The sequence below is a fragment of the Sparus aurata genome, chromosome 5, assembly GCF_900880675.1.
Source record: "Sparus aurata chromosome 5, fSpaAur1.1, whole genome shotgun sequence".
Lineage (NCBI taxonomy): Eukaryota > Metazoa > Chordata > Actinopteri > Spariformes > Sparidae > Sparus > Sparus aurata.
Genome location: NC_044191.1, coordinates 2,134,298 through 2,160,988, shown reverse-complemented (window position 1 = coordinate 2,160,988; position 26,691 = coordinate 2,134,298). Strand labels below are relative to the sequence as shown.

Below are 26,691 nucleotides of genomic sequence, written 5' to 3'. Positions count from 1 at the left end.
AGTATCAGCAGCAATATGATTGACACTATCGGGTGGACAAGCATCTCCATCTGCCAATATGTCACAGAGACTACAGTAGTTTTGAAGCCTGTATTGTTGGCATTCACACCTGGGTTTAGCTAGCTCACACGCGTCCTAAATGACTCAGGATTGCTGGTTAAAAAATTCATATTTTGATTCTAGTTTGGCAAATTGTTTGTGGGCTTTTGCCAATGTAAGAGGTTTAAAGCCTTTGTTAAACATTAAACTTACATAGCAGACACTGCATATACGAACATTAGCAATAACATTGTGACGTGGATGTCACTGGTGAATTGGTTTTATAATAGCAGCTAGTTACTAATGTTGAAAATAGGGTTGGTATCAAGAACCGGTTCCAAGTTGGAACTGATTCCAAATTTCCAAGACACTTTGCACTTGATAAGACACGTGCGTTTTGATTCTGCTGGTCGGTTCCTAGTTCATACATAGTTCATACGCTCCCAAGTGAACTACAGTGAGCATTCTACAGCCTTGAATTTGTACTTATCTGCCAGGACCTACTACGTGGACCTGGTGTGATGTCATTACGCAGTACATCGACGAGACACATCTGTTTACATCCCACACCATGGCTGACCGCTGCAAACACTTACAAAGCTACACTTTAAAAGAGTCCTTAGGGCCACTTGTGGGCTGTGACCCAACCGGCCTTCTTGTGAGTTGCAAGTACTAGGTGAGCCCAGGTGTGAACGGTTGTTAAGCTGTCTGAGGAGGGAACTCAACACTGCATTATAGGTGGGTGATAAATAATGTAGTAGGCCACGCCCTCCGTTCCAAGACAGTCATTCCAGTTTGACATAGATGGATTCTTTTACTCCTCTTTGAAACCATCTGTCTTCTCCGGCCCACATTAAACTGACACAAAGTTGGATGTCCTTTTTCTCTTTTTACATTAGCTTCAGCTCATTAGACGGAAATCATACTGCTAAGTTTCTGAATATTTGTCTTAAAATGTCCAGCCAACTTTTTTGTTCTAGGGCTCTCTATTAAAAATGTTACTCAAAGTAACTTATATATATAGTTACATTCAGATTAGCATGTAGTGGAATTACATACAGTATGACCTATTGAGACCTATTGACCTATCAATTAAAAATATATAAAATACATAAATGTATAAAAATGATCCTGTGTGTGTATAAACTGTACCTGTAACAGCCATGGGGGTGGAGAGAGAGCGAGACTTCTTGTATTTAAATGTGGATGTGTCAGAATTGCCAGACTTTTCTGAAAATCTGCAATCTGAATACAGGTAACTTTAGACAAAAACCACTACACACAATTTACTATACACAAATTACTACACACACATTACTGCAGCCCTGACACGTCGACAGAATGCTGTCACTTCTGACCTGCATCAGCTTTTTCAGAGCCCAGGTCATCAGAGTGGGAAGGCTGCCTGCGGAGGCCTCTGTGTGGATGAGCCTCACCCAGAACATTGGCCACTGACACCAGTGAGATGGCTTGGCTCTCCTGTAACACACACATCAACACATATTTATCAATAACAATACCTCATTTATAAACCTCCTTTTTTCCAATACAAACACTTGGTAAGTTAAAGTTTGAATGGTGACAGACGCTGTTTTTCAGGCAGAAATGTGACGGAGAGTTGGTAGGACAGGCAGGAGGACAGACCTCCGGTCTGTCGGACGCTTCTCCGCGTAAATCTGCAGTATTTTTTTCCTCATATAAGTTGCCAAAGACAGAGTTACTACGTTACTTTTGTTTGGTTCTGTAACGTTGATTTGTCAGACATTGCACTTTATTCAGTTGAGTGAGGGACCCGTGTAGTTATCAGGCTGTCAGACCGACACGCCCTGGATTTACGACGCTGGCTTATCCATTCACACTGGTTCGGTTCGCCAATACTGCACCTTCCAGAGGCGGATCAGCATCGGAATGAAATTTCACCACTCGCTGCTTCTGAGATTTTCACATAGTGGAGGAGGCGGAGAATTGCCGCAGGATCCCCGCATTCAAACGGAAGTGTGAATGGGGCTACTGACTGTGGACACTGACAGCTGTCTTCCAGCAGCTTCTAATTCTTTACGGACTTGCTTTTTGGTGGTTTTTGTTGACTCTCTACCATCCTGATCAATTTTCTCTCAGCAGCGGGAGATAGTTTGTGTTTTCTTCCTGATCATGGCAGTGACACAACTGTGCCATGCACTTAATACTTAACAGTTGTTTGTACAGTTGATCTTTGGACCTGTAACTGCTTTGAAATGGCTCCACTGACTTTCCTCACATGTTCAAATCAATAATGAGCTCTTTCAGATCAATGCTGAGTTCTTACGACTTTCTTATTGTAGTGTTTGTGTAAACTTTTGACCATAACTGTATGTATATAATAAAATGAATCCATCCACAGTTCTAAATCATTCTCATGGCTTTGACTGAGAATGATTTTTTTTTTTTTAAATACTTTTTTTGGCCTTTTTTTTTATGGCTTTATTGATAGTACAGCTGAAGAAATGACAGGAAACAGGGAGAGAGAGAGGGGGAGTGACACGCAGCAAGGGGACCCGGGCCGGGAGTCGAACCCGGGTCCGCTGCAGAGCCTCAGCACATGGGACGCACGCTCTACCCACTGAGCGAAACGGCACCCGGCTTTGACTGAACTTTGATCATTTACAATACCATTGCTTTCTCTCTGCAGTTATTACACCTTGTTATGGAACAAGGACTACGTGTTCACCCTTCTGTCTCTTTACTTGCCACCTGTGGCCATTAGAGAGTATTAACTGGCTGTGGTTTGTTGTACATCCATGCAGAATCTAGTCATTGCCATGATGTCTTGTATATACGCGACCTGCTGTTAAACACTACTCACACCCTTAATAAGGCCTCTACATTGATGCAGTGAGACTTAAGCAGAGCAGCATGACAATAAAACAAAAAGATCAAAAATAAGTGGGAGGTCCAATAACCAATAACAGACACGCAAATACTGAGGTTATCAAATCCAAAAACATCTTTGCACAATCCATATCAGTCCAGCCACACTCTGGAGTACAGACAGAGAAAAAGTAACAGTACCGGGTTGAAGAGCTCAGTGGTCAGGCCAAGGTAGTTATGTAAGGCAAGGAAGGTGACTCTTTGGAGACGCACCATGATTATCTACAGAGGACAAGAGAGAAACAGGACATAGAGAAAATATTGACTTCACTGTTAATACCAAGAAGGGGAGCAGAGGGATATTGTGAAGCATGTTATGCACTAGCTAAGATGGTACTTGCAATGACTGGGGCTGACATGATGAATTAAATATTTGTCTTTCTCGGTTCAAATACCTGGATGACACGGACCAGAGTTTCAGGATACTTCTCAAAGACTGACTGGAAGGCTGCAGCTGGGAGGCGCAGGACAGTGGAGGGAACTGCAGCTCTTGCAGAAACTGTTTTGTAAGGTGCTGGATAACCCTGTTATACAGACAATACAGCGTGTTGAGTAACATTGACTTAAACCTTTTTTCAGAGTAAAATAGGTACTACAAGACTTTTTCACATATGAGGATGAAGACATACAGTGATGGTGTCCAGGATACTGAGCAAACTGTGAACACTGTCTCCTGGTAAAACATCCTTCACCACAGCATCTGTACCATCCTGCAGTAAGAAAACGCAAAAAACAGCAGAGAAAAAAAAGTACTAATCTGTTGCTTAGTGTGAAATATTCTTGTGATCTCGGTGTAGGTGCTGTTTTCTGCCCGTACACTCTCATGGATACAGAGCTCCAGGCGGCCATCCTGAACCACGTAAATACTGTCATCAGTGTCCCCTGGTCGAAAGAGTCCCTCTCCCTGGTGCAGCTGGATTAGCACCATGTGACGACACAGCTCGAGGAAAAGAGGCTTCTCAAAGTGTCCAAGCACCCTGGTTACAGCACACATGTAAACACAGTGTAGTTACATTAGCACTAATAATGATATCAACATGTCCATCAATAGTCACAAAATGTGAAAATGACCATTTCAGAACAATATATTTCCCAAATAATAATGAAACAATTCATCTGTATCATATCCAAGATATAACAACTCTAATTCACATTCATTATAATGGTCTGATCTATTTCTTTGCTATTTTCTCACTGATGCCTCTGTATGACCTAGTATACATAAGCAAACAAGACCATCAGAGAGAAGATTGGGTATTTTTGGTTTTTCTTAATGTCTGTCACCACTTTAGATTCTAAAGTGTATCCGGATTGAATAAATCCCAAAAATGGCCACAACTGTTCATGGTGAATGCTAATGATGAATTAAGGACTCTTAAAGCCTAAAGAAAGAAGCTGCTCTTTAGTCTAGTGGTATAGCACCAAAACTAAGTTGAACTTCTTTCACCATCTGCATTTTACAGTTATTCATCCCACACAGCTATGTTTAAAAAAGAAAAATAGCATTAAAATATGACTGTCTTTCCTTTAACCTGCTAACCAAACCAATGCAAGAAAGGAAGACGAGCACCTGGTCTATCTGTGGGCTGTGAGAATTCATTGTGTCATGCTGTATTAACAAAGACACCATGGCCAGTATGTGCACTCATATTTTCCTGTCTATTATGAGTGGGTAAGAAATTTTAATCCCAAGCGAGAAAGGTGGACTCAACTGGTAACAATGAAACAGAGCTGAAACAATTTGTCGCTCATTAACTGGTTGATCAAAAGAAAACTATTCACAATTCATTATTCAATCTATTGTTAAGAGGGGACTGCACAGAAACTGTGCTCCTGTTCATGGGGGGAATTAAAATACAGCTTGCAATTTTACTTACCTGACATTTTTCAGCATGTACAGCACCTCAGAAGGCAGATGGGAGTTCTGCACATCAAACTCAGTCAGGTCAGCCTCCAGCAGACAGGGAGGAGGCTCCTTGGGCTGCAGGGTGGGGGGCTCCCTCCGGATGCGCAGGATCCTGACACACAAACACACAAAAAACATCAAAACAACACACAAAATCCCAGCTCACAGTCCTACTTTTGATTTTTAAACACTATACACTACGTTTCTCTCATCTAAATTGGAATTTACTTCTTTTTCCACCTGAAATACACATTATTAAAACACAAACCATTACTAAATGGTTACTAATACTAAACATAATTCTTCACAATTCACTCTTCACAAATCTATTTTTCAATAATATACATGTGTCTGTTTATTTTACTCTTTGCTCTGATAATTGTCCTGTTCCCTTGTATCTTAGAATACCAGTTTACCTTATTTCATGAAATAATCTTAACTCAAAGTCCAATAAGTGGACCTTGAGTTAAGATTATTTCTTGATTAGATTAAGATTATTATTTGTCAAAGCACTGTTCAAAAGGTGAAGAATTAACTTTGAATGCTCAAGCCTTATCTTCTGTCTTCACCAAAAGCTTCAAAAGAAGGGACTCACTTGCGAGCTATAGATAGGACTTTGGTCCTCTTCCTCACTCTCTGCCGGGAAGCTGAGTTTGAATTCGAGGCAGGAGTTGAGGACAACGTCTGAACCTGCAAGAGGAAGGTTTGATTATATATGTAAAGGTATTTGTGCACACTAGCAACGAGGCCTAATGATGGGGATGTCAGCAGCTGGTCAGTCCATGTCTTCTATATTCCCGTCCATCTGGCCAGGACTTTCCTGAAGACTCTTCTAACCATCTGAATAAAAACATGTTGTGTCTGCTGCATAATACTAATGATTTTATCCCATAAATAACCTTTTGGGTTTCAAAAGGTTGAGCATATTCTGGAAAAACTCATGCTTTTCTTTGTAACTCAAAAGTGAGGCCAGAGGGAGGGGAGCCACATCAATCAGCTTCTTTAAAGGGAGGGAAAAGAAAGGATCATGCACTGAATATAATACGGATAAAGCATTGTGGACAGTTTAATATCAACTGAGTGGGATGTTTAGGTATCCAACCCACTGACCTTTCTCATGATCTTCCGGCCGTAGAACAACACCTTATCTCTCTTCCTGAAGCGATAGTGAGGAACACCGGCCTCCTCTGAAACACCAAAAATCCTCTGTAAGACCATTTGCACTCTACTGTATCATTCAATCTGTGCTCCTCACTCCAGCACTAAACTGTTGTACTGAGCTGTTGCCATGAATCCTGCACTTTCTGAAGCTTTAATCCCTGAGAAATAACTAAAGTCATCTAATGTCTGCTTGATTTCTTTCACCTCTGCTGGAACATGGCCACTTGCAGTACATTTTATCAGCTACTTGTACTGTATTGTAAAATTGATGATAATGCTGATTTTTCAAAAGAAATATGGTTAATATTGTCTCTGAAACACTGACATCTGATAGAAACACTACATTTTGTAATAAGTATCTCTCTGACTACACTAAGTGATACAACTGGGTGTGTTTTGTACATCTTTACATGCTGGACATGTTAAGATATACAGCGGCTTGCAAAAGTATTCACCCCCCATGAACTTTTCCACATTTGTCATGTTACAACCACAAATGTAAATGTATTTTATTGCAATTTTATGTGACAGACCAACACAAAGTGGCACATAATTGTGAATTGCCCATTCGTCCTTGCTAAATAGCTCAAGCTCGGTCTGAGAGTGTCTGTGAACTGCAATTTTCAAGTCTTGTCAGAGATTCTCAATTGTATTTAGGTCTGGACTCTGACTGGGCCATTCTAACACTTGAATATTCTTTGATCTAAACCATTCCATTGTAGCTCTGGCTGTATGTTTAGGCTCGTTGTCCTGCTGGAAGGTGAAACTCCGCCCCAGTCTCAAGTCTTTTGCAGACTCTAACAGGTTTTCTTCAAAGATTGTCCTGTATTTGGCTCTATCCATCTTCCCAGCAACTCAGACCAGCTTCCCTGTCCCTGCTGAAGAAAAGCATCCCCACAGCATGATGCTGCCACCACCATGTTTCACGGTGGGGATGGTGTGTTCAGGGTGATGTGCAGTGTTAGTTTTCTGCCACACATAGCGTTTTGCATTTAGGCCAAAAACTTCAATTTTGGTCTCATCTGACCAGAGCACCTTCCTCCACATGTTTGTTGTGCCCCCCTACATGGCTTGTGGCAAACTGCATTGCTTTCTCTCTCTTCTTGCCACTCTTCCATAAAGGCCCGATTTGTGGAGTGCATGACTAATAGTTGTCCTGTGGACAGATTCTCCCACCTGAGCTGTGGATCTCTGCAGCTCCTACAGAGTTATCATGGGCCTCTTGGCTGCTTCTCTGATCAATGCTCTCCTTGCCAGCCTGTCAGTTTAGGTGGACGGCCATGTCTTGGTAGGTTTGCAGTTGTGCCATACTCTTTCTATTTTCGGATGATGCAGTGCTCCAAGGGATGTTCAAAGCTTGGATATTTTTTCATATCCTAGTCATGCTTTAAACTTCTCCACAACTTTCTCCCTGACCTGTCAGGTGTGTTCCTTGGGCTTGGTGATTCTGTTTGTTCACTAATGTTCTCTAACAAACCTCTGAGGCCTTCACAGAACAGCTGTATTTACACTAAGATTAGATTACACACAGGTGGACTCCATTTACTACTAAGGTGACTTCTGAAGTAAATTGGTTGCACTGGATTTTATCTATCAGAGTAAAGGGTGTTGAATACTTTTGCATGCCGCATTTTTCGATTTTTATTTTTAAAAATCTTTCATGTATCATTTTCCTTCCACTTCACAATGATGCACCATTTTGCGTTGGTCTATCACATAAAACCCAAATAAAATACATTTATGTTTGTGGTTGTAACGTGACAAAATGTGAAAAAGTTCAAGGGGGATGAATAATTTTGCAAGGCACAGTAAATGTACTCGAAACAGAACAGGGTGTACAGTGTGCAGGGCACTGACTTGACAGTTTGTATCTTCTGTAGAGAAGAAACACAACAACTCCAAGGACAGAAACAACTGATACAGCTCCGATCAACACAGCCGTCCACTGAAAGAAAACATACAAAACATTACTAACATTTAAATTAGCTCTATTTACTCCTTTAATAAAAAAAAATATATATACATATTGAACATTAGAACCCTATCGTTTTTTAAAATAAGTCCTGGGGCCCTCCAGTAGCGCAGCAGGGACTTCTGATGAGTGCCATAATGCGTTGTAATGCTGTTGGCATGGTTATGTGTGTGCATTTGAATGTGTATATATATGTGTGTGTGTATGTATACACTACCAGTCAAATGTTTGGACACACCTTTTTATTCAATAGTTTTTCTTTATCTTTATTATTTTCTACATTCTAGATCAGTTCTGAAGACATGAAAACCATGAAAACCATAAATGAACATATATGGAATTATGTAGTAAACAAAAAGTGATAAAAAAACAGAATATGTTTTATATTTGATATTAAGCATTTATGTGGGCTCTAATCTGAGGTGCTGCGGTTTCTGAGTCTGGTTACTCTAATGAACTTATCCTCAGCAGCAGAGGTAACTCTTGGTCTTCCTTTTCTGGGGCGGTACTCTTGAGAGCCAGTTTCATCACAGTGTTTGACTGTACTGAGACTGCGCTTGAGAGTACATTCAAAGTTCTTTTCTGTATTGACTGACCTTCATGTCTTAAAGTAATGATGGACTGTCGTTTCTCGTTACTTAGCTGAGTGGTTCTTGCCATAATATGGATGAGAACAGTAGCTGAATAGCACTATTCACTGTATTGAACTGTGCACCAACCCTAGCTCTGCACAACACAACTGATGGTCTCAGTCACATTAAGAAGGCATGAAATTCCACAAATCAACTCTTGACAAGACACACCTGTCATTCCAAGAATGCCAGAACTGTGCAAAACTGTCATCAAAGCAAAAGGTCGCGACATTGAAGAATATAAAATAGAAATCATATTCTGGTTTGTTTAACACTTTTCTGTCTCCCATATGTGTTCCTTCATAGTTTGGATGTCTTCAGTATTGATCTACAATGTAGAAAAACATATATATAAAGAAAAACCATGAATGAGAAGGTGTGTCCAAACGTTTGACTGGTAGTGTCTATAAATATTTGTGTATATGTTTTTCCCCCCCTCTTTTCTCCCCATCTCACCCTAGACTACGATCACTCCCTCTGGACACTGAGCAGCCACATTATGTTTGACTGTTTGTTACTGTCTGTATTTTCTGACCATTATTGACCATTTTGACTTCCTCATTATTGTTAAGTGTTTTTTGTTTGATTTTGTTTTCTGTTGTTTGTGTTTGCATTTGTTCTGTCTTAACTGCTTTGTTATGTAAACGTTATCGCCAATAATATAAATCAATAAAGAAATAAACCTATATTTATATGTTTTGATGTGTAAATGATTCATACTTGCCAAAAGTTTTGGAATTAATCCAGTAGATTATCTCAGCTGTCAACTGCGATGCAGCTGCAAAGTTATCCTGTGGGGCAACTCCTACCGTTAGTTATGACCGTGAAAAAATGCTGATTTTAGCCACTGACAGGCTGAGGTTGTTCAAAGTGTCTGACATCATTAGAGAAAAATTTCCTACTGAGACCTTTTTGCTAAATAATAAGATCTTTTTTGTCACCAGTCTCATACTGAATAATTATCTGATTTTGACAATCTAGATGAGGCGACAAGTGTAACAACTCAACACACCAGATTTGGCAGTCTGTCTGTCTCCATTGGGAATAGTTTCTGTAATGTTGTAAAAAACAATCAAAACCAAAACCAAAACAAAAAAACAAAAAAACAAAAAAACAAATTAACATTTTCAATGAAAATCTCAGTCTGTCAGTGCCTAAAACAAAGAGCACTTTTTGGGGGTTGGGTTGCCCCAAAAAATAGTTGTGTCACAGCTGAGGTGATCTGCAGGATTGATTCCAAAAGTTTTGGTAGGTATGAATCATTTACACAACAAAACATATAAATATAGGGGCTCAGATTTAAAACTACCAGAATTTCACTTTAAGTGGATGAAAGCGATTTGGCTTTGTACTCTCGGCTCTATTTATTGGCTTTGTATTCACAGATATCGATATATAGCCTATCACTTATTGACCCAATATAAAGTGTGAAACCCTAAATCAAACCATTAAAGTCAAAAATTGGCTGCTGACGTTACCATGTTTGCCTCCGTCCTTTCCTCCACAAACTGCTGCATCCTAGCCTTGATCTCACTGCCGAGTGGAACCAGGCTCTGAAACATCAAGCAAGGAAACATTACTGAAGGGATGAAGTCCACTGGACAGGCTGTGCTGAGGAGGGGAAGAGCAATCACAGCAGAACAAGGACTGGGACAGCAGTGTTCAGTTGAAGTTAAGAACAGTGTAACCACCATCCATTTGTTTGAACCCAGCAACTGTGATCATAAACATTAATGTTATTAATCCTTTTGAGTTTTTACATCTGAGTTATGAAACTGTTGGATCATTATAACAGTGTCCCTAAATGCCTCGGTAACAGACAAATACATGGAGACTCATTTAAGATAACGAAGTGTAGTGTAAGAAACAACATACCGGGTATATACTGCAGCTCTCCTCTTCATCATTGTCTTCCATGCCTGTTAAAAAAAGATTTGAGTAAAATTAAATAATTTAAACTATAAAGAGTAGAAAGGCAAACACTGACAGTATTTCATGGGGTAGGCCTATATGTAAGTGACATCTTGCTGACACCATACTGTGTTTTGTTGAAGCTTCAGTGGTCGTATATTAATAGGCCGGGACTGCAATCATTGACCGTACCCAACTCCACCCATACCAGCTGACTGACGCAGAGTCACAAAGCAAAAGGTTTTAGATATCTGGGTCCAAGATCACCGACTCGCCTGAAGAAAAAAAATGGTCACAAGCTGCTTGTAACCAGACACTTCCCCAGCACCACCGACACACGGTCACGACCTGCAGGCTCGCCACAGAGCTCGTCCCAGGGAAAGAAAGAGGGGAACCTGGGTTATTCGGTTTGTCTGGCATACACTTATAAGGGTCACTTCTCTCACTTCCCATATTGACCTAGCCTGAGAGCGTTAGCGTCAAAGTTCATACATATTGGTATCGTATTGGTGTTATGTGGGTTACGCTTGTGCTTCTTGCTACGTCCCATCTTATTTTTGTCTGAGTGTAACGTTAGAGCACAGAAAAGTTTAGCGACAACAGATGTGGTTACAGTGTCGATGGGGGGAAACAGTTAGACTTCTATGGGTTAATATTCATCTAACGTTGACTCTACAAATACAGCGCGGAGTGGCACAACTTAATATCAACATTAACTCATAAAATTAACTTGAACTTTGTTTTAAGCTTCTCTCACGGTGTCCGTGCACTCCGCTTCTGTGGCAGCGGTCCGCTACACAACAGGACAAGCGAAACACTGAACGAGCCAGTGTGTACTGACAGAGTCTCTCTCTCTCTCACACACACACACACACACACACACACACACACACACACACACACACACACACACACAAACAGACTTTCAGCTGACCCTTTTTCACTGGACCGGCCAAAAAACAAATTTCCACGTTCACTTGAGGAGTCAGGAGATTCGTGAAGAGCTTGTTACACGTCTCTCACAACAGTGTGCAGCCTGTTCAGTGAAAACGAGCTAAGCGTCCTGTTATTGATTTCAAAATAAAACCAACATCAACGAACCTGTGCAAAGAGCCGGATGTGACGCAGGAACAGACCGCATTAAAAGAGAATGTAGGGCGCAGTTCAATAGCTAGATTTTACTTTTTACTAACACAGGTATATGCATAGTTCAGCTGAACAATAAAATAGAGCGTATACACACGTATGCATTGCATATCGTAATGTGCCCTCTGAGCATTTATTTTGAAGTTTATGATGTCTGTATTCTAGGTAACTTTGTTTTACTCAGCGCACCGCAAGCCTAGTACCAGTATCTCGGATTTTCATTGGTTGATGCTGTTGCCTTTCGACCAATCACTGAAGATTTCATTGGAAAGTCAGGCACGTCGCTTTCATCGGCCAACAGTGTGCTCAAGGTGAGTCGACTTTTGCAACGTTTTATTACCTTCTGGACAACTTAAAATGATTTTAATGATATTTACTGTTTAATTGTAAATCAATATTATCTTGCCAGCAGGCTTTGCCGCGGCTCAGTAGCTTCGTTAGCTCGTTAGCTGAGGACCACTTGTGTAAAGCAGCATCACAAATAGGGGCTTTCATTGCCTTAAACAATCCCACTTCATTCGGTACAGTGCGATTGTAACTCAGCCGAACACCCTTCATCCAGTTAGGAAGCGGTAAAACAACAGTAATGATAATGCGTCAGAGGAACACGGGGATTTATTAACATGCTGATCGCTTCGTTGAACTTTCTTGATGATTGTCAAACTGCATTCACTCGTATCTACAAGGATAAACATCAGTCTGTCGCAGCAGTTCGACAGCTCAATCGTTGGTGGCAACATCCGGGGCTGTCTGTCAGTCACTACAGTGTGTTAAGTGTCGCTTATTCTCCTCAGGTTTTCTGCGCTGGAAGGAGAAAACGCTGTGGCACCATGGGTGTGTTGTCCACGTTGATGAGGGGTCTGGTACGAGGAGCGGACAGAATGTCCGAGTTCACCAGCAAGCGTGGATCAAGAACTCACAACAAAGGCAGGGGCGCACGGCCCACCGGACTCAAGATCTCCAGCAGAAAGTTTCTGTCCATACGGGCCATGATTCCTCAGTTCGTGGTGCCTGACTTGGAGGGATTCAAACTCAAACCATATGTATCCTATCGCTCCCCTCGAGGAACGGAGCCTCCGATAACCGCGCAAAGTGTGTTCGCAGAGGCTGTAGCTCCTCAGATCAGGAAAGACTTTGAAGAAGGCACTTTCACCAAAGACCAGCTGGAGAAATATGGATTTGAACCCACGCAGGACGGAAAGCTCTTCAAGCTGTACCCCAAGAACTATGTGCGTTAAAGACGCATTCTCGATGTAATGTATTTGGAAAGAAAGACACGGCCTGCAGATAAACTAGAGGAAGAGACAGCTGCAGACTGTTGTGAAAACCACCATGGATGAGACTATATAACATGTCAAAGTAAAGTAAATTTGACTCTTTTGTAACTTGATCACTAGCCACAATAAAGCTTATGGCGCCATGATCCACACTGCAGAATTTTGCGTTTATCACTATAAAGAGCATTTGAAGATTGAGAAGCTAATAATACAACTACAACACACACTGAGAGGACTTTTGAAGCTGACTGTTACTCTTAACCTTCTCTCATACAGAGGATTTAAAATGTCTTCACTACCAAATTCATTTAGCTCCAACAGCCTCGGTTTTAAAGACAATTTCACTGGTTGTGTAAATTGATATGCACAGTCAACCTATTACTTGTCAATGCAACTTTATTTGCCAGAAGCCAAATGAATGAACTAAGCATAACAAATCTTCATACACTACTGTGATTAAATTTCCAAAGTCATCGTAGGGTGAAAATCACCACCTCAGATTTGTGGCGAGCAGGACAGAGTCTAGCCTAATACCACGATTCCTCCCAGCACAGCTCTGACAGAGTGTGTGTGTGTATAAAGGTTTTGTTTGCAAGGCTTAGAGTTTTCAAAAGTGTTGAACATAAATACTGAATATATTTTTAACCTGTCTAGTTACTCATCATTAGCAGTATTAAGACACCAGAACATTCTACATGTTTCAGGTGACAGGTGCCTGTGTCAGCTTGCTGTACTGCTGTAGTGCCCACAAAGCTACTCCAGAATTAACTTGGATGCTGTAAACACACAGTCAACAAGGCCTTCTTATATTTATCTTTTGAAAAATAAATACAAATATTATGTCTTCAATGTTGTCCACTTCCCTGTGGTACCAAAAATCAGTTGTTTTTTTTTAAATTGTATTGCTAGCAAGGCTTCATACTCCACAAGGAGCTTTTTAGAAGCAGAATGTTTTCCGTGCTTCCACCATGGGTAAATGGGTTGTATAGATACATTGATTTCTTGTCTGTTTTTTTGAGTGGGAGTCTGCACAGGGTGTTTTTATTTTGAGGACTGATCAGATTCTCTATGGTGTTCCTGAGTCTGACCTCCTGCCCCGATTGATCAGCTGTGTTCAGCTAAACACGGTTTCTGTCAATAGACTAGGTGGATATTTGCACAAAGATCCCAACCGCGTGGAATCTAACTGACACGTTTTACAAATGCGAAACAGAGTTTATCTAGAGAAGCCTTAACACCAGTCACGTTATTAAGCATCAACCCTGCCAAAATGTCATCAACACTTGGTGCAAATAAGGATAATTTCCCATTGAGGATCAATTAATTTCACCAGATATTATCACACATAGTGCATAGGTACTTACAGTATATCATGAGTCAAAATGGGTGCCCGTCAGAACAATTTTCCTACCCACCATCACAAAACACATTTAAAAAGTATGTGGGTGAATGGTTGGATAGATCTTTGTACTGTATATTGTTTAAGGACCATCCACAATTTAAATACATGATTATAAAAATCTGTTATGAAAATAGTGTTTTCCTTGTTGCATATTCTGTGATAACTTTTTTAAAGTGTGGGGACTTAAAAGTGAAGACAGTGAATAGAATAACAGTATATCATACACTCTGCTTTACTTCAGTACAGGTTATAATTTGATAGAAGATATTTCTATCAAGTGTCAATGCAGCCAATGCTCAATTCTGGTCAAAGTTGCCCCAGTTCCTGTTGAGCCTCATCTGGAGCCCAGTCCCAGCGCCACACATGGAGCGTGTGGTCATAGAATGAGCAGCTGGCCAGCAGACTAGACAATGAAGGGGTATCCTCATTAGAAATGTGGGCAGGGCCTGCACTGGGGGTGGAGGATGGCGTTGTAATGCCCTCTGGGATGTATCGTCCTGCATCATCTTCCAGGGAAGTGTCAAAGCTGGCAGTGGGAGATTCATACTGAATCCTCAAGTGTCCTCCGCTCTCTGTGAGGCTTTCCTTCGGTTCCACAGCAGGGGGGGAGCAGGGAACAGATTCCTCCAGGGACAGCCGGGACCAGTCTGCTCCGTAGGCCAGGGAGTTGTGGAGGATATAGGAGGCTACAACAGGACATGCCCCTCCACTTCCATCTGGACAATTAGAAAAAAACAACCTTATTTTCAGAAAAACTCATCAATAACTTCCATGGCAGAAACAAACTGCACTCTTCTGAACTGTCCTCTGAGACACCGAGCGTCAACAGCTATGTTCCCAGTTTGAATTGCAAATTGTTATTAAAATGTAATAATAATAATAATAATAATAATAATAATGATATTGCTGCAAATGGCAATGCTTGATTCTTTTTAAATGACAAGCCCTTAAAGACAAACTTCATGCATATGTATGAATTTTCACATTGTCAGCAGGGGACGACTTACTGATGGCACCACTCACACCTTCCTACAACTTGAGATAATGACATGAGCAAAACGGTTATTTTGTCCTTTTTGTTTGTTTAAACTTAAAACTCTTACAACAGTGGCCACAAAATCACAAATCATGGTATCTGGTGTATTGGTAAATGCTCTGGCAAGGACTGATCAAACATTTGGCAAAATACAAAGTGTGCATACTAATTCATCCATTGCAGACTCATTATATCTGAACATTCATTTGAAACATGTGATGTCTGGTATCCAAAGAATGTCTGAGTCAATTTTGGTAGCATTTGAATAAGACTTGTTCATTGATTTTACATATTTAGAAAAATATAGAGTGATGGACTTGACCATACATTGCAGTGAGTTAAACTTGTCACACTGAGGATGTGCTGTACTTTTGTGAGATACTGTATATGTAAACACGCAGATATATACACACAAACCAAATCATCTGTAAAATGTCAGGACACAATCCCCCGGTAACCTGCCTCCCCCCTCTTCCTGTCACTTTTAAGTATTCATTTACCATTTCTATGATCATTCAGCACCACTGAATGATACTTCCATATCCATCTGTAACTCACACTTACCAAGTGCCGGCTGGCAGTTAAGGATATGGAAGTCATTGTGCATGCAGGCTGCCAGCAGCAGGTGTTGATGGGTAGGATGCCACTTCAACCTCCACACTCCACCACCCATGGGACTTTCACTGAGAGGCTGCCTCATATTCCGGGAATCCCACAGCAAAACCTGCTCATCATAGCTGCAGAAAGAAGCAAGACTTGCAATCACATGACTGAAGAGTGAGTCGGCTGAACGTTTTGTACAAGAAGGCAAAAAACAAGAAAGCAGTGCTCGTAAACAGTCGTCCCAACCATACAAAAGGTGATTCTCGCACAAAACCAAGTTATGTTACAGGGTTCGTTGGGATATTTACCTGCCTGTAGCCAGGATGTGTTCCTGATGTGGGTTGCTGTGGATGCTGCACACACCCATTGAGTGCCTTCAAGAGAACAGGCCAAATATTGTCAATGTATTGAGCCAAAACAGAAAGTCAAAATGAGTGCTAATGACATAAAGTCAGTACAAACCGTTTGCTGATGAAAGTGGGGCAGGAGGGACCAACCCTGAGATCCCAGCCTTTAAGTTTGCAATCATCACCACCTATTGAGGAGTAACACAAGCACATAGAATGGGAAAATGTATTAGTAGTGGAGATGCATATATACTCATACAGATGTAATCAAACAGTACAGGTCCAGTATTGCAATGCAAATATACTGCAGTACTGGACCTATATTGTTCGCTATATCACATTACACAATATCCATCTTGACATTTCTCAATATCTCCTCAAAAGTAAGTCATTTTAACACAATGAATTTTTTATGTATGAAACATCAGAAATGTGAATATAATGATAGTCTGGTAAGTTCAGGAAAGGTCATCACTTTACTGTAATGCAGTCTTTAAAACCAGGTGAAGAAAACGCTCGCTTCATTTCAGCTTTAAGTAAGGAAACCAGATGTTTTTCCAAGCATTTCATCACAACTAACGTTGGCGCTATAAGTCTATAATTTTCGTTTTCAGATGCACAATTTGACACAGTTTTTTCCATAGGATTTTGGACAGAAGATGGGGCATCATGCTAGGGTCAGTTCCTCTGTGAGCCCTAAGCAGGAATGCATAAATGCCATCTGGGCCTGTGGACTTTAAGTGCTTTTGGTCTGGAAGAGTGACAGGACCTTGTGAGGATCCACAATAGGCCTAGTGCCAAAGTCATATGAGATGGTCTCTATCACAGTGTTGCAATCATGGGAGAAGTTAATAGTTCCTTTTAATAGTAAATGTTATGTGTGGTTTGTTGTTCTGATACACAACAATGTCCTTTTTCAGTCCCGGCATTATCCACACAGAAAAGATGTAACTGGTTACTGACTCAGCCGCCTCATCTATATTAGTGCTATGGAAAATGCTCTGATCAGTGCAAGTGAAACATGCTTTCAGGCGGAGAATTGGTGCAGGATCCCCACATCCAAACAGCAGTGTGAATGGGACTACTGTCTCTATGCTGTCCTGTGACCACACAACCACTGCTTTGACCTGTGGCTTGCTGTGTGTTTAAGCAAAGTCTTGTAAGTTGGTATTAGAAGTCCTGAATGTAGGTAACAGCCTGGAAACTGTAGTATATGTCATGCTTGAGTTGCATACTGTGTTGTATAAAGTTAAGAAAAGTAAAGAAAGATTTCACCACTGTTCATTAACTACAAATTTAGAGGAGTGTTACCAGAATAAACCAGCTGTGTGTCCCAGTAGGAAAAAGCTGAGATCCAGGCCTCAAAGTCATGGGCCTTCCATTGTGACAGAGATGTCAGCGCACCTTCAGCCAAGGAGAGCACACTGATGCAGCCTGCAGAGTCACTGCACACCACCCGCACATCGCTGCTGCACATACAAACAGGAGACATTTGACAGTGTTTGGTGTGAAAGCTCTGACATTTACTTTTTACAGCTGCACCATGTCAAGTAAGTTACCTGTCCATTCTTCCAGTGGACCAATCTAATGAGAGAGCCAGACGCTCTGTTCCCAGCTCCAAACTGCTCAGGGTCTGGAGACTGCGGCTGGCTTCCTACTGGATACACACATTCATGAGTGCAGACTACCACATCATCTGATATACAAACGGAACGATATAGTAGAATAAACACACCTGCGCTGCATTTCATTTTACATTAGCAGTGAACTAAGCAGCCATTTAGCATTTCTGTGGCTTACTGGACAAAAAAATGGTACACTTGAGCTTTCACACATTTCCTGTTCCAAACAGACTGAAGGGGCTATGTGTGGTCAAACAATGTTTAAGTACAATAACTGTGCAAGTAGAGTAGAGTAGATGTTGTGGATGATGTCAAGCGTTTTATTGGACAGCAGTTTGTTATTAGGCATCTGTCCATTCAAAACAAACTCCTCAATCTTTAATAGCACAATCAAGTCTAGTACAATGTAGTACAAACAAAATAATATAAAATACTGTGATGGAATTTTTGCAACACCTTATACATAGTATGTCTTCAATTAAGTTGTATGTCTGTTGTAAGGTGCTTCTGTTTTTTTCCACCACTGTGAGTTTTTTTATAAATTAGACAGCATCTGAGAGTGACAAACAGTCTGATAGAGAAAACTCTGATTTAAATCAGTTTAAAAAAAAACCAAAACCTTCATTACCTAACCACAAATGCAAACATGGTGAAACGCCTTTTTTTAATCGTTTTACCAAAGGCAGGTTTTTTTATATTGCAAATTTCATACACAGTGGCATTTCAACATGCTTGAGTAACTTGAAAAATAGGCAAAGATTATAAACACCTTTAAATTCCAGTGCTATTTGGTGTCTAAACTCTTATGTTGTATCTAGTAAGCATAATTTGCTCAGCAACAAAGCTGAGTCCTGGTATGATCATCTGCCCTGAGTCATCCAATCCAATGTGGGCTGCTCTACGCACATGTGTGAACACCCCCAAGACTCAGTGACGACATGTTTGAGATCCAATCACTCAGACCACATTTGAGGGGTGGTCGGGGCCACATATGACCACATTCTTTTGGTAGTGTGTCCTGGGCCACGCTGATGGACTGCCTATTCAACTGACGTCCTCAGAAAGACAAGAGGAAGTCACAACAACAGGAAGACTGGATTAAACACTGACTGGTCTCCATGTGGTTGACTGTATTGTAAATTACATGTTTGGGCTCTCTTCACCTGCCAATGTTAGCAGCAGGTGTTTGTGAACTGAGTTGGTCTGAACTGATCCAACCAGTTGAACTTGTGACTGCAATATCCCCGGGCTCCTTCCCTGTGAAACAGCTATGGCAAAATTTAAATCATTGATGCCCATTTTTAAATTCAGCATTGAATGTAATACATTTAGTATCAGAAAGTGTCAGTTTGTTCAGTTGCAGCATCGCTGTACCAGTCTGTCTGCTTCTGTGTCTAAAGAGTTGTAACATTTAGCAACTGTTTCCACCACTGATACTACATTTATGTCATTTAGACAACATTTCCTTGATGGTAAACCTGTCAAATTTTACAAACACAGTGCCCAGTAACTTTCACAAGCAACACAGAAGTAGCCTATTCTACTCCCTGAAAATCACAACATTTGTAAACTTTACGAAATGTGATCTTTGACAAATTCTTAATTATTTGGGCCTTTTTGTAAATCAAGCAAACGTTATATATAAGGTTCTTGCTATCTTCTTGTATAAACATTATGTCCATTTGCCCCAGTGACATAAATGTTTATTTCCATATAATGTGGAGAAGTGAGAGTGGATCATACGTGGTCACTTGAGACATATGTTAATGCCAGGTGTGAACTGACAGACTTGGATCTGCTGAGTTTGGTTGGATGATGTTCTTGACTCACAAGGAAACGGCTGCTTTCAGACAAAATATCAGTTTTGATCTCAGAGGCTTGAACATATTCAGCAATCATGTGTCATGTCAAAAACCTAAAATGAAGCACAGCTAAAAGGCTAAAAAAAGGAAAACAAAGCTGTTTCTGGCTGTGATTCTTCTGATGCTTCATTTCTCACCTGACTGTCTGACAGTATGTACAGCTGCAGCTCTCCGCTGGCAGCTGCCATTCCCAGCACTGCCTTTCCTGACAGCTGCACATGGCACCTGAGAACATACAAATAAATCAACAAGAAGGAAGAACACAGGGACATCGATATTACATTAGCCAGAACTAATTTCTTACCATTTCAAATCTAAAATGGCTGCTGTGTCCATGCGCTGCAGCTCAGTGAGAGGAGGGCTCATTGGTGTGTCTCGTTGAAATTCAAACAGGTACAAACGACCCGTCCTGCTTGGAGTGGCATCCTCCTCTCCTGCCTATGGGAAGAATGTGAAAGCGACATGCATCAGTCAATAGTCAGGCACCAGCCCAAACATGTACCCGCTACAGCTGCATTCAATTATTTTATTATCCATTTATTGTTCAAAGGTGTTTCTCTATTTTTTTTTTGCCTCTATACCGCCTTCTACTGAAACTGACTTTGCCTACAACAGAGATTAAGTCATAAACTTCAGAAAGGAAGGATAGGGTTTGGACTGACTGAAGCGGACCGCCAGTTGAAACAGGCAACAAATGCAGGTGCTTCCTTCACCAAGACAGTCATCTTTGTTCCGGTACCTTACTTACTTACTTTATACTTTATTAATCCCCGGGGGGGGGAAATTGGTTAAGTGTACCTGCTACCTCAAAAGTCTGATGTGTTTAGTCTTAAAGACTACCATCCTGCAGCTCTCATCCCCATCCTGATGAACTGCTTCGAGGAACTGGCTCTCCAGCACATCAGAGACAACATCCCTGCCAGCCTGGACCCTCACCAGTATGCTTTCAGAACCAACCGATCCACAGAGAATACCTGATTCACTGATCCCCACTCAGTCTTCACACACCTGGAAAACTGAATAACACTCTGTAACTAGATATTGGAGTTTCTCACAAGCAGGCCCAAGATAGTCTGAATTGGCAGTCACACTTCCTCTATGTCAGTGCCCAAAACTGGAGCCCCCAAGGGTTCTATGCTCAGCCCCCTCCTCTTCACACTCTACATCCATGACTGCACTCCCAGACATCAAGAGTACTCTACTGGTTACAAAGAACGATGAGAGTTCATATCAGGAGGAAATCCACAATTTTGCAGATTGGAACATTTATAGGTTCCTTAGAATTACCATTACTGGGATCTATTTTGGTCATCACACATCAACATCCTGCTTAAAAAAAGCTTGAAAAAGGCTCTACTTCCTACAGAAGACTACTCTGGTCAACTTTGCAAGAGGAGCAACAGAAAGCATCCCGACTGAAAAAGAAATCACATAACCAAACCCTTAATTAACATTAAATTGAATTTCAAGTTTACCTAATGGATCACCTTAGGTGCCGTCCACAACTACTTGGAAGTGTGCTGACTCTGTACCTCAGCACATTTGAACTGAAATCAAACAATGACTATGAGGTGGAAGTGTGTGTCTCAATTATGTTTGTTCATATTGTGCTTTAACTTACATTATATGTATGTTAGATGCAATGTATATTGCATCTAACATACTGACAATAACATGTAGACAAACCAATTCACACACAATGAACCTTGAGTCCTCAAGAGAAGTTGTCTTCCTTAGTTGTCTCATCCAAAACAGAATAAAGGGAACTGAGCTGTGAATGCAATGTGTTAATAAGACAGGTACGCCTGCAAAAGGGTTTGATGAGGGACTTTGTCATACAAAGTTTAAAGACAGGATTCAGCAAACATTCACATTTCTCAAAAAAACTCAGATTAAAACAGTTCAGAGGGTCAATTAGTGGAAAGTTCAGCTCATACAACAGGTTATGGGAATTATAGGGACATTTGGGACGTTTCGTATGTAATCTCACCCCTTTCTGTAGCTGATACGTCCCGCAGGCCAAGATGTCACTGCTCGAAGGAACAGGACACCACTCCACCGTGTCAGCGCTCAGCTCCGTGTCAAACACCTGTAGATTGCGGGTCCTCGACTTCCAAGCCATGACCGCCTGCTCTGCATAACGTTTCTGTGCCGATGCAAAAGCTACAAAACAAAATGATATCCCGTTAAAAACAAAATAAAACATAGATATTTATGTAGAGCAGCGTTAGTACGTTAGCCCTTTAGATTGTTACTATCTAGCTAACTTTCATGAGGCTATCTAAGCTAACAACATAATCTGTTTGATAACATTAGTTAGCTAACAAGCTATAATTAACTCACTTCCGACTAACGCAGCGCAAGCTGTTAACAATGAGACACTTCAGACATAGAACAAGACATTCCACGAGTAAATAAAATGTCTAAATTCAATTCAGCGTTTGTGTTATACTGAATATCCACGGAAAAAACAATTATCAACAAAACTCACATGTGAGCCTGCCTAGACTCAACGACGTATGCGTCGTTACGTCAGCGCTTGGCGTAAGGATGCATTCAGGAACCACTGCAAAGCATCACAAAGTTGCAGGGGGCTGGAAGGTAGTGAAAACCCCAGTCAAATCACCAGCTGTGACGGGCTCTTATTGACCGTGTAAATATGGATGCTGACTCTTATTCTCACTGATTTTGTTCTGTAACAGAGACAGAAAAAGCCCTTATTCTGGTTAAAGATATCAGAACTCATCTTGGATCTAACAAAAATACTTCCTGATATACACTAAGTTCAAAAACAACATGAATTTTGCATCACAATTTGTTACGTCACCATTTTGATTAACGCAGTGTAAATTTAAAGGGATACACGCATTGACCTATGACTAGTAACGTGAAATGAGTATGTTTATAATAACACTGGCTTCCGGTACGTTGTCACAGCGAGTCACAACGCCTATGTGTTTACGCATTCTCTATAAGATGAAAATGGCGTCATCTGCTGGCCGACCTTTGCTTTATATGCATTTATGGAAAAATCCACTGCAAGACCTCAATGGAGCAATTGCCAAATCCTTAACGCAGTCATCCTTTACATGTTGTTATTCAACAAAACAAAACTCTATTAATGTGAGCGGTTGATTTTAATTATTATTTTGGCAGATTGATACATGTTTGACGTAACGAAGCCGCGTTCATGGTGGTCACGTGATTGTTGGCTCGTGCCATCCTATCCAGCCGCTGGTGTCGACTCGAGTAGTCTTCTTCGAGTGTAACATCACAAGCTAGCAGATAGAAATACAATGGATTTCAACGTGAAGAAATTAGCCTCCGGTGCTGGACTGTTTTTCACGCGAGCTGTCCAGGTAACTTATTCAGTGTTCCTCTAAAGTACTGTGATGCGACTGATGCTTCCTTTCATTTTGACAGCCAGCTGTGACTAACGTTACAGACGTACATTACGGTACAGTCTCTGACTTCGCAGTGTATTGCATTGTTGAGCAAACGTAACGTTACACGATAGTAAAGCAGATACATATATTTATTATTGAGCTACAACATGGTTACAGGTTAGGCCTACACCTACATCATAAATAAACAGCGTTGTCCAAATGACATTAGCAGTGTTGTTAGTTGGTAGTGTTCGTAAGCGAGAGCTAGCGAAGCATTTACTAGTGAAAATGAATCATGGAATCGTTCAAAGAGGCTTGCAAATTATAATAGAGGAATGTAACGTTACTTTTAGTCATTTGGACAAGTGTGAGGGTGTCAGGAGGAGGACGAAAACCACAGTCAAGCAAGAGCAGGTCATGAACCGAACCCTTCATGACGTCATGACGTCACGTCGATTCCCCAGCTTTTCCTCCAAATGAATGAGAGCTCAGACAGCTGCTGTCAGGAGCTGACCCGTGTGTTTGTGTGCTGTGTCTCAGTTTACAGAGGAGAAGTTGGGGCAGGCGGAGAAGACTGAGTTGGACGCTCACTTTGAGAACCTGATGAGCCGTGCAGACTGCACCAAAAACTGGACTGAGAAAATATACAGACAGACTGAGATCCTGCTGCAGCCCAACCCAAGTATGACATCAATTTAGCAATCCCATAATCAACGGTGGTGAAAGAGAATCCGAGAGTACAGTCTCTCTTCTAGCACAACAGAACTGATTGTCTTTAAGGATATGCATTCATTACACTAATGCATAACACAATTAAACTAATGTATTTTATGAATAATGAACAATAACAAAGTAAAGCTAGACATGACCCACTGATTAAAAAAAACAAACCATAATCATAGGCTGTAGAACTTAAAGACAGTTACTACGTCACACCTTGTTTTTGTTGTAGCTATTCATGTAATTTCAACACCTGAATAAATTTCAGTGTAATTAATTCAGTCAAACAATTAGTAAATACAAAAGTAGCAATAGTAGAGGAACAATTGTCTTCAATTCTTAAGCCAAAACATATAATAATGAAAGGACCACACCATTGCATGTTTTAATCCATTTACTAGAAATGATGTTTGCAGTATTGTAAGGCTGGGTGATATATCAGTGTAATACTATTGTGACATGAGACTATATATTATCTTTGGATATAATCTTATGCTCATATGACATAAGTGTTTTTACAGGTTGCAATAACTTACAGGCTAACCAGACTGTTCTACTTGTTCTAATATGTATCTTTATCAACTTACTAATTTACATCACATTGTAGATGATTATCTACCAATGAGTAAGTGCTATTGGTCAACCCTACAATATTGTCAAAATATTAATATTGAGGCATTTGACAAAAATAATGCGTCATTTGATTTTGTTTGCCAGTCATAGCATGTATGAAGTGCTTTTGAGGAGATTTCCGGCCTAAAGATCTTGTAATATCATTATAAGGCCTGTGTGCCCTGCCCTACTGTTTTACTTCTGAATGTATTGTGTGTATTTACACTATACCATGTTGGGATTGATTTTTGATGTTTAGGTCGCCAGTAGTTTCAGTTTGTTTCATTATTTCTAGGAAATTCTACAATGTTGAAATATGCAATTCATTACACCCGCCTTTATTTTTGTGTCAAAGTTCAGCCGTGGCCACATGCATGTAGAAATTCCAGTTTCTTTCCATGAGTCTGTTCAAGAAATGAAAAGAGTTTTATCTGAATTTGAAAACATTTTTTCTTGTTGCTTTGGTTGGCAGTTTATGTAGTGCAGGCCTAGTATTACTTCTACATTGCACATTTAATTATAATAATGATAACAGTAAAACAAACAAACAAACAATTAGAATGGAACGTTAGTGGAGAGCATATTTCTGCTGTGGCCCGAATGTCGACTTTAATTCAATCAGGCCCAATCCAATATCAAACTCCAAAGCCCTGTATAATTCAATATTTGAAACCACCCGTACCTGCTTATCCATGATTCAAGAAGATCTCATTTAGTATAAAACTGAAGACTTTCGCTTAAGATTCGCTCAACTAGAGCATTTAGTTTACTCTCCCCAAAGATCTGGATATGAACAAAACTATATAAATATATGGATATACATCTGAAAGTATAAAAGACAAGTTGAAATCATTGCTTTCTCTCTAAATTCCCATGATCCCAGCTGCAAATTGGTGCTAGTTGCAGGTTTCTAACCCTAGTTGTTACTATATGAAGCTGAAAAAATACGACCCTCAATGAAAACATATATAAATAAGCTAGATCCAGATTTTTGCTAGGATCTGCATCAAATTGTACTGACTAATAGATTCGAGCAACCCAAGTACGGCTGGGGTTTTTTCATCAAGATCCATGTTTTATTCCCTGAGAAATTAAAAAGATGTTGAAAAATGTACCTCACAAATGTAATGGGGTCTATTCTGTGCAGAGACCCATTCTCTCTCCAGGAAATCTGTTCTGTAGTTTTTGTATAATCCTGCTGAGAAACCAACCAACTAACAACAGACAGATGAAAACATGATAAAAGCGATCCATATATTTGTGTATCACCTTTTATACAAGACCTGCAGCTCAAAGTGTTTACAACAAATTACTGGCACTAAATGCTTCACATTAAAAATTACATAGAAGAAATAATTAAATTATTTTCTGAATAGGCCCTCAGTCAGGCACTACTACTTGCATAAACACATACCAGTTGTCAGTCAGCACAGTTATAAAACACTGTGCATCAAAGTAGGCATAAAAGCAATGATAATTTAATTCAAGAGATCCAATGTTTAGAAAGAAATAATCCAGCTTATTAGCATTACTTGTAGGTCCACAGTGTTAATGGAATGACATACTGAGGAATAGGGAGCTCTAACTTGTGACTTTTTGATTCTCCATGCTACAGTTGATCACACTGGTGAGTATTCTGCCTGTCTGTTGTAGTGCCCTGCTTTGGACAACTTTCATGCCTTTGAATTATCAGTACAGAGAAGTAGTTGTAGTAGTTGGAAGATTAACAGGACAACATCAACACATGACTCTTTGGTACTGACAATTTGTTTTTGCTCAGAGACTCAGACGTGTGTGTGTGTGTGTGTGTGTGTGTGTGTGTGTGTGTGTGTGTGTGTGTGTGTGCGTGCGTGCGTCTGTGTCTGTGCGCGTACATGCTTGTATAAATTAAGGGAACACTCTAATCACACATCAGACACAATGAATTATTCAAGTTGAAAATCTTTGCTGATGTACATTATATCATTTGTGGGAACAAAATGACGTAACAACCCACTAAGAGCTTGATTCAAAATCATACAAAAAAATCTGAAATGTGATTTTTGAATACAGCCCTCAGTGGGTCACTGATTTGGTTTCCATTGACTGTTGTGACATCATTTTGTTCTCAACAAATTATACAATAATTAAAATAATTTAGTATGCATATA

The 26,691-nt window shown here is 40.4% G+C and overlaps 4 protein-coding genes across 12 annotated transcripts in view; 2 read left to right on the top strand and 2 right to left on the bottom strand.

Moving 5' to 3' along the window:
- Nucleotides 1–11,581, bottom strand: part of pnpla7b (patatin-like phospholipase domain containing 7b) — a 29,248-nt gene extending 17,667 nt beyond the window's left edge. The window contains exons 1-13 of one of the 3 annotated variants that reach the window (XM_030418184.1): nt 11,463–11,581; nt 10,493–10,536; nt 10,096–10,170; nt 7,871–7,958; nt 5,963–6,039; nt 5,448–5,542; nt 4,824–4,964; nt 3,764–3,923; nt 3,576–3,656; nt 3,342–3,470; nt 3,088–3,168; nt 1,398–1,518; nt 1,192–1,284 (exon numbers count right to left, since the gene is read on the bottom strand). In XM_030418184.1, the coding sequence (XP_030274044.1) occupies nt 1,192–1,284; nt 1,398–1,518; nt 3,088–3,168; nt 3,342–3,470; nt 3,576–3,656; nt 3,764–3,923; nt 4,824–4,964; nt 5,448–5,542; nt 5,963–6,039; nt 7,871–7,958; nt 10,096–10,170; nt 10,493–10,534 (1,183 nt within the window). In that variant the 5' untranslated portion in view covers nt 10,535–10,536; nt 11,463–11,581. Of the gene's footprint in view, nt 1–1,191; nt 1,285–1,397; nt 1,519–3,087; nt 3,169–3,341; nt 3,471–3,575; nt 3,657–3,763; nt 3,924–4,823; nt 4,965–5,447; nt 5,543–5,962; nt 6,040–7,870; nt 7,959–10,095; nt 10,171–10,492; nt 10,537–10,656; nt 11,213–11,285; nt 11,383–11,462 lie in introns of those variants that run through there. The other 2 variants (XM_030418186.1, XM_030418185.1) reach the window with 2 other exon arrangements.
- A 248-nt stretch (nt 11,582–11,829) lies between these two features.
- On the top strand, nt 11,830–13,108 carry mrpl41 (mitochondrial ribosomal protein L41). Its single transcript, XM_030418195.1, has 2 exons — nt 11,830–11,985; nt 12,469–13,108. The coding sequence occupies exon 2, from the start codon at nt 12,505–12,507 to the stop codon at nt 12,910–12,912; it is 408 nt and encodes a 135-aa protein (XP_030274055.1). The 5' UTR covers nt 11,830–11,985; nt 12,469–12,504; the 3' UTR covers nt 12,913–13,108.
- A 1,053-nt stretch (nt 13,109–14,161) lies between these two features.
- Nucleotides 14,162–23,667, bottom strand: dph7 (diphthamide biosynthesis 7). Of its 4 annotated transcripts, none has more exons than XM_030418187.1 (11): nt 23,557–23,667; nt 22,315–22,516; nt 21,814–21,986; nt 20,128–20,261; nt 19,961–20,048; nt 17,899–17,993; nt 17,651–17,808; nt 16,455–16,527; nt 16,301–16,366; nt 15,954–16,126; nt 14,162–15,069 (listed from the first exon to the last, which is right to left on the bottom strand). In XM_030418187.1, exons 3-11 carry the CDS (start codon nt 21,943–21,945, stop codon nt 14,660–14,662), a joined length of 1,329 nt encoding a protein of 442 aa, XP_030274047.1. In that variant the 5' UTR covers nt 21,946–21,986; nt 22,315–22,516; nt 23,557–23,667; the 3' UTR covers nt 14,162–14,659. The 4 variants fall into 4 exon arrangements, with proteins under 4 accessions (XP_030274047.1, XP_030274050.1, XP_030274048.1 ...); XM_030418190.1 differs by having other exon boundaries at nt 17,651–17,805; XM_030418188.1 differs by having other exon boundaries at nt 22,315–22,417; nt 23,557–23,597.
- sh3glb2a (SH3-domain GRB2-like endophilin B2a) overlaps nt 22,840–26,691 on the top strand; it is a 26,383-nt gene continuing 22,531 nt past the window's right edge. The window contains exons 1-3 of one of the 4 annotated variants that reach the window (XM_030418191.1): nt 22,840–23,182; nt 23,750–23,891; nt 26,157–26,168. In XM_030418191.1, coding sequence (XP_030274051.1) covers nt 23,120–23,182; nt 23,750–23,891; nt 26,157–26,168 — 217 coding nt within the window. In that variant the 5' untranslated portion in view covers nt 22,840–23,119. The remainder of the gene's footprint in view (nt 23,183–23,749; nt 23,892–26,156; nt 26,169–26,691) is intronic. The other 3 variants (XM_030418192.1, XM_030418193.1, XM_030418194.1) reach the window with 3 other exon arrangements.